This window comes from Clinocottus analis, unplaced genomic scaffold, assembly GCF_023055335.1.
Source record: "Clinocottus analis isolate CAN_PGR_092001 unplaced genomic scaffold, fCliAna1.0.p SCAF_16, whole genome shotgun sequence".
NCBI classification, from domain to species: domain Eukaryota; kingdom Metazoa; phylum Chordata; class Actinopteri; order Perciformes; family Cottidae; genus Clinocottus; species Clinocottus analis.
In genome coordinates, this window is record NW_027175887.1 from 4,712,508 (window position 1) to 4,722,646 (window position 10,139).

General features: G+C 46.4%; 2 protein-coding genes across 4 annotated transcripts in view; one reads left to right on the top strand and one right to left on the bottom strand.

Moving 5' to 3' along the window:
* Positions 1-2,947, top strand: part of mmd2a (monocyte to macrophage differentiation-associated 2a) — a 7,879-nt gene extending 4,932 nt beyond the window's left edge. The window contains exons 4-7 of the mRNA XM_068579023.1: positions 141-215; positions 298-399; positions 563-632; positions 1,425-2,947. Of these exons, the coding sequence (XP_068435124.1) occupies positions 141-215; positions 298-399; positions 563-632; positions 1,425-1,625 (448 nt within the window). The 3' untranslated portion in view covers positions 1,626-2,947. The remainder of the gene's footprint in view (positions 1-140; positions 216-297; positions 400-562; positions 633-1,424) is intronic.
* Positions 2,948-3,036: 89 nt separating this feature from the next.
* ap5z1 (adaptor related protein complex 5 subunit zeta 1) lies at positions 3,037-10,022 on the bottom strand. Of its 3 annotated transcripts, none has more exons than XM_068579021.1 (18): positions 9,905-10,022; positions 8,876-9,013; positions 8,459-8,639; positions 7,974-8,124; positions 7,762-7,874; positions 7,466-7,640; positions 7,242-7,289; positions 6,254-6,394; positions 6,064-6,101; positions 5,500-5,662; positions 5,222-5,400; positions 4,945-5,087; positions 4,706-4,824; positions 4,375-4,502; positions 4,176-4,273; positions 3,949-4,081; positions 3,555-3,769; positions 3,037-3,450 (listed from the first exon to the last, which is right to left on the bottom strand). In XM_068579021.1, the coding sequence occupies exons 1-18, from the start codon at positions 9,943-9,945 to the stop codon at positions 3,198-3,200; spliced, it is 2,457 nt and encodes an 818-aa protein (XP_068435122.1). In that variant the 5' UTR covers positions 9,946-10,022; the 3' UTR covers positions 3,037-3,197. The 3 variants fall into 3 exon arrangements, with proteins under 3 accessions (XP_068435122.1, XP_068435120.1, XP_068435123.1); XM_068579019.1 differs by having other exon boundaries at positions 7,242-7,373; XM_068579022.1 differs by lacking the exon at positions 7,242-7,289.
* Positions 10,023-10,139: the final 117 nt, after the last annotated feature.

Below are 10,139 nucleotides of genomic sequence, written 5' to 3' on the forward strand. Positions count from 1 at the left end.
TTCTAAAACACGACGCCTGCCATGTACTGAAAAACAAAAAAAACGTCAGTTCCTATGTAACTCAATCCCTTCCCTATGAATGTGGAGAGACTGTTGCTCGTCATGATTTAGAAACTCTCCCTCTCTTTGGCTGTGCGCAGGATGGTGGAGCGTCGGTTCCACATGTGCGACAGGATGGCCATCTACTTCTTCATCGCGGCCTCCTACTCTCCCTGGTGGGTCACGGGGTCAACGCGCAGCCTGTGTGGGTCGCGTCCTCGTTCAGATAGTGACCGTCCCGCTGTGTCTCCTCCTCAGGCTGATGCTGAGGGAGCTGGGGCCCTGGGCCTGCCACATGCGCTGGCTGATATGGGTCATGGCTTGCGTGGGGTCCATGTACGTCTTCCTCTTCCACGAGAGGTAACACAGCCGGCCTTCGTGTCTCTCCGGGTGCCCGGTTCGACACACTCCAGACCAAACTGCCGCCATCCCAAGTGTTTACAGCAAACACCGGGCTGCTGAAGATTACACAGAGGACTGGAGGTGTTGTGTGTTTTTCACGCCGTCCGTTTTCTCCCTGCAGGTACAAGCTGGTCGAGCTGTTTGGATACGTGGCCATGGGGGTCGTCCCTGCGTTGGTCATCCTGTCTATGGTGAGCGTGCAACACAAATCCGGCTTCTGAGACAATAGAAATGGGCTTTCTTCCGCTGCAGGGCTTCCTGCTATTGTGTTGGAACACTGTCAGTATGAAACAGATATATAAATAGTTACTAAAGCACACGCACGTCTTAAAATTACTTTCTCCCAGGTGTGAGATTGTAATATATTATACTACAAAAATGACATGTATTCTTTATGTGTTTTATTGTCTACAAATCCCATGAAAAGACCAAAATCAATACATCTGAAATACGTCTGCCTCTCAATACTTTTAATGTCTGTGAGTCTCATCCTCCAGCCCAGTCACTGCTGCTGAAGACGTAACTCTGAAATAAATCAGAAACACAGGATTGTATAATGATCTTTTCTCTCAAAGAGATCATTTATGACGGGCTCTGAATGTTTTTGACCCAAACCTTTTTGAAACTGGTGTACAGAGAGTAACACATGTGTTGGGGACTATTTTCTACAGCAGATATTTTTATATTATGACAAAGAAAGTCTGTGTTCTTGTAAAATACAAAGTATTACCAATTTCAAATTGCTGGGTTAAGACTTCCAAGACCTTTGGCAAGTCCAGACACTGAAACAACCTCCAGAGGTTTTCTCCTTTTGTATTTATTACACTCAAAAGGTTTTAAAGTGTTTTTAGAGCAGAGTGTAAAAATGTTTGTAACCTAATAAACAACAAAGATTCATTTTCTCGAACGTGCTTTTTGATTAGCTTGACCTTTATATTCTTTACTCCACATCGTCACTTGTGTGACTGTTTGGACCGTTACAGGTGGAGCGTGCAGGCGTGTGTGAACTGGCAGTGGGAGGGGCTTTCTATGTGGTGGGCGCGGCCTTCTTCAAGAGCGACGGCCTCGTCCCCTTCGCCCACGCCATCTGGCATCTTTTCGTGGCGGCAGGAGCATGCTGTCACTATTACGCCATCTGGAGGTACCTGTACTTACCCGGGCCGCCGCTGCAGACCTCGAGGTGACCAGCCGCTCTCACCTGAGAGCCTCATCATCATCCTCATCATCATCCTCACGCGGTTCCACACCACGGGACTGACTTGAGAAAAGTGAGTCACACGACTGTGTTTTGACAACAACTTGTGTGACTCATGAGGAGCGATGGCGCTGACAGGATCCGACCGCCAGCTGCAGGTGACATGACATCCTCCACTGGGACCAAACACTCTGACATGTGGAACTAAGAGTCATGTCAACATGCTAACTATAGAGCAGACAGAAAGCAAATACGCCTTTACAAATGTCAAACTACTCCGTTAATCAAACATCTCAGTCACAGAAGTTACGCTACACACAGTGTGTGACTTCACCTGATGAACTCGCCTGGGTTAGCCGACTCCACCCTTTCTATACTCCAACCATAAGCGATGTGCTAAAAGACGCCACAAAGGCATTCCTTCACATTGGTGCTACTCCCACTTTATTTTGCACAGTGGCAAAGTATGGAAATATAAAGTTGGCGCCCTCGCTTCCACTTGTTTTCATCCGAGGTTGACTTGATGCGGCATCCTCCCTAAACGCTGTACACTGTCCCTTTAAAGGTAAATTATATAAATCACTATTTTAGTGTTAAATGTGTGTGTCTCACACTCATAAACGTCTGCTCACGTACACGTGGTCACGTACCACGCAGCTGGATCGCACTACAAACGTCAAACTAAAGTTGTTGAATTTCGTGTAAGTTGTAGGTCAGTATTACATTTTGAACGCGGCCTTTGGCGGCACGAAGCAACCTGCAGGAAGACCAACGGTCTCTCTTCATCAGACGGGTGACGCACTGATATGAATGAACGGTTGAGCTGCTTTGAAGGGCGACGGTCGAGGACGACGGGCCTCAGTAGAAGTGGTCCGTTTGTGATCCTCTTGTGATTTATACTTTGTCTTCAATCTGCCTAACAAAATGAATCAAGTCTCTTAATTCACTGTCATGTTATTTAAAAGATGAAATGTCTGATCGATTGCGTCACGGCTGTATGCTTTGATTGACGATGATTGAGAGTTGTTTTGTCTTAACGGTGTATTATTTCCCTTGAAAACGTTTGAAAACGTTTCTATCAGCAACAGAAGAATTCCCTTTATATCCTCAGACTATGACACATGTTAGACAGCTTTTTTATTTTTTACAGTCTTCATTTTTATATTTCTTCAGCCACTGTATCGATCACTCGCAGGTTCTCCCAAACCTCTCGTGGTTAAGTTGTTTCTGCTTTTACAGAAGCAGGGAGCCCTTACTCAGGAAGTGAGCTTTTTCTTTCTAAATCAGATGATCTATTTTGTAAAATTGTATTTTCACTGAATTAAAGAAGACACATTACACTAGGAAGTCTGTGTATTTTGTGGTTGCCAAAAATGTTTCAGCACATCAAGTTTCATTCAAATAATGTCATTTAATAACACAAATAATGTCATTTATTAACACAAATAATGTGTAAAGATCATACAAGATTCATCAGGATGTCCATTTCATGTCCAATCTCCATGTGCAAATTCAAAATGACAGTGTGTGGTTTGCTTGTGTGTGTGTGTGTGTGTGCGCATCACTGGGCGTGTGTGAGGTTGGTGAGGGCCCGCAGTCGGAGGGGCATGGCCACGTTGGTGTCTCTGTGCCACTGGGGTGTGGTGACGAGTGGGGGCGGGGTCAGGACGCTCTGCGCCACACCGGGAGCCTTCAGCAGCGACCACAACTCCTCGCCTCGAGTTACTATGGCAACCAGGTCCTCTTCATCCGAGCACCAGGCGACTGACCCGCCTCTGGTTACCGTCCTCAGCTTGGAGAGGAACAGAGACACCCTGAAGTAGAAGCAAACGCACCATTACGTGACATTACATGCGCCCGTATGAGTAGAAAAATATACACAGTATGTATATTTAAAATGTACGCGTGCGGCCGTCACCTGGGGATGAGGTCGTGTGATCGCGATGCCAGCTTAGCCAGAGCGCTCATGAGAGAGGTGACCACTCTTGGGACGGGGCAGTCCGCTCCAGGCGGCGGGGCAGATGAGGTGATCTCAAACAGCACCGCCTCCAACGTCTCAAAACAGGAAGTGATGAGACTCACGGAGCAGCGAGAGTCGCACGACACCGAGAGGTACTCTCCCAGCACCCAAACCTGAAGCCGAGCAACTTCCATTTCATGTCAAATTTTATTGCACATTATTTGTTGTATTGGGCCATTTTTCAACACACAGGAAAGGATGCTGAGATTTGACAAAAGCTCGAGATTCAAACAAGATCCACAAACATACACAAAAGATAAAGTGTGATCCTTAAAGCCACCAGTAGCATTACCACGTGTGTGTAGATTTCTTCTTTGCTGTAGACCTTGGCTGTGGCTCCAGCGAACTCCAGCAGCTCGTGAGACTCGTCCACGACCAGAGACGGGTGGAGCTTGCACAACCTCAGCAGGTGGCAGCTGAACACCCTGCAGACAGAGAGAGAGGAAGCAAGTGAGGAGGTCAGGGTGACGACATACAGCAGACCAACACTTTAGCTCTACGGAGTACATTTTGGTATACCTGTATATCTCATTTTTGTATTTCGGGACGTTGAGGAGGAGGCTGCTTCTCTCCAGCATCACTTGAACCAAGTGGGCTAAGAGCTTCTCATCAGCTACCTACACATGCACAAGATGGTGTTATGAGCTGAAGCTAAACATCCTGCATGCTAATGCGCAGAAGTCAAAGTCGAAGTTGATTGAACGTTTAATCTCTTCACCGCAACGACTGTGTTGAAAAAAATGTGCAACAGCACGGGGACCGTCTGGGCACACTGAACAACTCTCGGCCAATCAGCAGTCTCAGCTAGCAGCTCATGCAGCGTGCTCAGGCGGTCAATGGTGTCGCCTGTGGAGCAGGACAGAAAAGTGATTCACTTACTTTTCCAGATCAAAAACCTCAACGCTGCCGTTACAATACAGTCGACATTTATGGAGAATCAAACAGCACTGGCTAATCTCATAGCTATCTACACCAGATTCAAGCAAATCATTTTAAATATGTATAAATATTATGGAGAAACAAAATATTTCTTTATTTCTATGACTTACCTGAACCCGCTTCCCCTCGAAGCAGGAAGAGGAAAAGCCCTCGGAGAGATTGGCTTCGAAATGCATCAAGCGACAGGAGGCCACGCCCTCCTGGCTCAGAGATGGGCAAACAAGTGGACCTGCAGCGCGCGCACACACACACACACACACACACACACACACACACACACACACACAGTCAAATCGGTCTGTTAGGTGGTTTGGACTTTCATTTTTTTTCAAAGAGAGTTTTGGAGCACCTGACTTGCAGGACCAGTGTGGCAGAGAGACAGGGCAGGTCCAGCAGAGTGTGGAGAAGCTCCACTGCAGTTCCAGCTGTCACCAGAGAAGGCAGCAGATCCACAAAGTCATCCACCACCGCCGGGCTGTCCCACGCTAAGAACTACAGAAACAGACGGATGAAAGAGCAGATCGCTTGTGTATTCCTACATGAACTCCTCACCAGCCCACAGAAGGTTTGTGTCGAGTCAAAACGATCTCTACATCTCCGTATGGAGACCTTTCATCAGGTTTTACCTTCAGCAGGTTGGGGAAGGAGTGGGAGTACTGTGGCACTCGGAGCTGCAGGCTCTCAAGGTTCAGTCGAAGGAAGCGAAGCAGCTCGTGTGCCAGGAATTGGTTGTTGAACAGCTCAGCAGGGAATCGCCCAAAAACCAGCTTCCACACACACTCACAATCCACTGCAGCCATCTCGCCTAGATAGAGACGAGGACGCTGTTAAAACATTTGAAATGCTTTTGTTGCTGCTGAACTGTCCTGCTTGTGTGTGGATGTGATCAGCTGTCAGTACTCGCCGTGGTTGAGGTAGAACTGAGCTATGGGCAGCAGGACTCTGGCGAACGACAGGTCTGAGCTGAGCCGACCGAAGAGCGCCTTGATGCACGGGAACGTCCGGTAGACCAGCGAGGCGTCCTCCCCACACACACAGTCGAGGATACACACCGCCTCCACCAGACACTGAGAGAGGAAACATTACAGACGCAATTAAAACACCGGTATTGAATCTGCTTTCCAATAAGGCTTTAAGAGAAAAATGCACAGTTTCTGTATCTCACACTCAGTAGTCAGTGCTGTGCAGTGAATTGGTAATATCATTGGCACAGAAGAGACGCGACACAATTCAAACTCAGGATTATTATCGGCAACGTACTGGAAGTGAGAAAAATACACCAAACAGAAAACTATTGGAGATGTTTTCTTTCCCCCTTAATATTAGTAAAGATCAGTTTGTCTCAAAACACTGTGTTTGAAATGGATTAGCATGGGACGCCGAGGTGGAGCATAGTTTGTACCAGAAACTAAACCAGTGTGTGTGTGTGTGTATTCCAATAGTGCTAATAATCAATACACAGACTCACCGCTTTCTGCAGGTCTGTATCTGCCTTCTTGTGAGCCTCTGAGATGAAAAGAAGAGGATTCATTACAACTATCCACCCCTACAGAGTAAAACATAATGATACTGAAGAGTACAAGACAACCTCATCTGTAGCCTCCTTTTCTCTCCCACACACACACACACACAGCACACTTTGACGGCCACACACTCACTGCGGTCGCTCTGCTCGATGAGGCGTTGGCAGTACTGGAAGGCCTTCTCCCTCAGACGCTCCTTTGGAGGCAGCAACCGGCTGGAGGAGGAGGTCGCTGAAACCATGGAAACCACTGATCCGTCCACCTCCGACCGGTCATCTGCAACGCGGAGGAGATCAGGAGTGAGAGGTCACTCATCAAAAACCTTCTGAGAGAAATGAGGATTCAAACATCTGGTTTCTAATGTGAGCGGAGAAAATGGGAATTATGATGACTCAAAAGGTTTTTTTTATTTTAGTGGAAATCACAACAGATGATGATTTACAGCAAAACAACTTCAATCAACAGGGACTTCTCAATTTAGCCACCAGGAATACTTGATTTAGTGAATAGTTTTGTAATATAACCAGAGACTTTGTTTGTTGTTATACACAAAACCCCCCCGGGCCCCGTTAAGCTGTTCAGATCAGAGATAAGTAGAAAGGTTTAAAGACAGGCAGTCGGTTGATTCAGTTAATTATTGCTGTATCACAAGAGAAAGATGAGGAACAATTGGAATTATCTCCCAACATAGAAAAAGTCCTTAATCAACCAGAATTAATATAAATTGATTGCACATGAAGATTAAAGACCAGGAAGTCACAGAAGAGTCAAGAGCAAACAATCAAACTCCACACACACACACACTTTACCACAAGCAGTGTTTAAGCAGAGTAATATGCATGAGGGTCCGCATGTGGCCACTGTAAGAGCAGTTTATTAGTCATTCATCGCCACGATTAGGAACTCAGCAGGAGATTAAAGGAAGAGTCACAATCCAGTGAAAGAGTTGTTGAGGAGTCTCAGATCAGGATCGACTCGTTAGATCAGGTGTGAGTCGTGACCGTGTCGGGGGTCGTGAGTTGGCCTGTGCCGCCTCGAAAGTTAAAAGATGTTCAAGCCGACGTGCAGCTTGTTGGAAGCACACGCGCATGCAGGGAAGGTCCACGAAGCTCGCATGTCTTACCATTGGAAAAGGAGTGCGAGAGCGAGAGGCTGAGCTGCAGCCTGTTTGCTGCAGATGATGAAAACACAGAGCAGGTCATTGGGGGCGAGGGATGTGGACGATGCTTTGAGACTGACGCTCCTTGTATGTCCTCTGTAGCCATGACATGAAGCAATGAGCCTCTCTAGCAGCGGGAGGAAAATGGTTGAATATTTTTTTTTTTTTGAATGGAGGGAAGGTCATACCAGTGTCAGCTGCGTTGTTGCCGTTGGAAACAGAGTGGTAGGTGAGGAGCCAATGGCGAAGCATGGAAAAGGAGTAGACGTTCATCCACTGGTCCTCGGTGAAGCCCTGGCCCACACACAGCACAGTGAAGAAGTCGCCCGACACCGTCCCGTCCAGCTCTGCTGTCGGTATCGGCTGATAAAAAAAAAAAAAAAACAGATACAAAAATAAACAGAAAATAATGTCTTTACATTCTCCACTTTTTACATTAGTGAAGGGGTTGAAAGCTACGGCACGATATGAGTGGATTGCTCACCTGTCGTGACCTGGGCCCTGTGAAGAACCCTCCTGAGGGAGCGCCGCCTCCCTGAGTGATGCTAGCATAACGCAACCAATCAACAAGCCTTTTACTCAGGAGCGTGACGTGATCTGTGAGTCAGGTGGAGGGAAGGACAAAGGATGCTTGATCACTGATTCGATTGTCTTTTAACTTTCTATTTGAACTTTGCCCCACTCTCAGTCTGCTACCTTCAGTGAGGCACTCTGGGCTGTGTGTGAGAACGGCGTTGAGGATCGGCAGGGTGTGCATGAGCGAGTTCGCTGGCCCCTCCGGCTGTCGGCTTTCCAGACTGCGGAGGAGTTGAGCGCAGAGCGACGACAGATCAGCCCTGGATCCGGCCTGTTGAGGTTTAAGTTTGCGGGACAGAGATTGGGTCATTTGAAAACCACACGAGCTCCTTCATGCGTTAATGTGTACTGAATCTAAGGACAGGGTTCGTGTGTGTGTCCATTTTCACTTCGTCCAAAATATTTTAGTCGTGAAAGTACACACCAAAACAACCCATGTTACTTTTTACTCTTGTAACTAACGTTTTTGTTGAAGAATTTTCACAAAATCAACACCGTCTTGTTTGATTGGCCACCAACCATTTAGACTTCTTAAAATCACATATATTTTTCTAAATAAACATGATGAAATGCAGAAAAAACAACAACAACAACAACAACAACACCTGTGAGAGCAGCAGGGCCGCAGCATGACTGTTCAGTGGAAGGAAGTTCTCCTGGTTGTAGTTCACTTCCTGGCCAGCTGGGGGCAGTGTCTCTCTGAGCACAGCTGAGCCCAGCACCTGAAACTGCTCCGCAGGCGAGGAGAGGAGGGCTTTAACTCTCTTGTGAAGCTCTGGGGGCAACCTTTGGTCGGTAACAAAGAGAGGAGACATGCAGCAGACATGGGTTCACGAATCAAAGCTCACACTGAATTTTAAAAGAGTTTGGAGCCCGAGAATAAGAAGATTGAAGTTTGTGCTTGCCGACTGAAGGCAGGTGAGATCACCACAGACAGTAAATGTGCAGGAGGGAGAGAAGGAGAGGGGTTAGGTAGATTGAAAGGAATGAGGGCTTGTGCATGGTGTCGGTGGAGCTCTTACGTCCTGGTGTACTTGGTCGCAGAGAGTATGAGGTGCAGCCTCTGCAGGGAGTCGACGGCCTCGTGTCCGAGCTCCCTCCCATGCAGCAGCTTCCCCAATCTGCTTTGAAACTTCTGCAGCTCAGACTCCTGAATCTCTCTAGAAAGGACACACACAGACAGCTGGTGATGTCTCTGCAAATATGTATTATCTATCTAATAGATAGATGTATACTTTATTCATCCCCAAGGGGAAATTAGTTTGTCACAGTAGCAGCAAGTTACATAGAAGACATAAAAAGACATACAAAAAATATCAGAAATAAAAAAAAATACTCAATACATACAACAAAACAGAGTGTATTAATTTAGAAAATTAAACAATAAAGAAAATGCAAAATATGTGCAGTCAGTGCATATAAAGTGTCACGTTATATAGTATGTACAGTGACTCGCTAAACAACAAAAGCAAAGCAAGATCTATTAATGTTGATCAGTTGAATCAGTTTAAGGAGAATCTGGCCAAAGGTGATTTATAAAAAAGTCTAACAGCGGTGGGCAGGAACTTTCTCCTGCATCGTCCTTGTGACATACATAATATATAATATACTGCTTAAACATCGCACCATCTAATTATTGAAAATATTAAATCAAATGCGTATCATTAATCACCCCTTTAACGTGACGTCGTTTAGTTGTGCAAAGTAACAGAAATACACAATTGTGCAGCTTTTTACAGTACACAACAGTTAAACTCAATACTTTCCCCACGACAATTTACAGTGAATTACTTTACTAAGAAAAAAAACAAAACCCAGGCGCCATAATGGAAATACATGTGAGCCGTCAGACTGGTGATAAGCAACGATTAAAGTAACACCACGTGAACAGAAACAGTACAAGTTTATGTAATAAAACAAAGCGCAGTGGGGTTTTGACAGCGGACCTAGCTTTAGCCTCGTTAGCTTCGGAGAGGAAACGCTGACGCGAGGCACGAAAAGGAGCCGAGGAGGCGGCGGAGGAAGTCACTTTTATTTTATTTTGTTCTTACCTCGCCTGTTTAATTAAACTCTCCGAACTGTGAGCGTACATTATGAGAGAAAGGCGCGCATTCCTCTGGTCTCACTGGGCGCAGCGAAACGTAAACAGTGCGCTCGCTAATCGCGTCCTGAAGGAATCACATGACCGTCACGTTGGTTCCGGCTTCACTGAGGGAAGCGAGTCCAGCTGGTGACTCACTCACGCGCCATAAATCACGGTGCACGTCATCTACAGTCAATGATTGT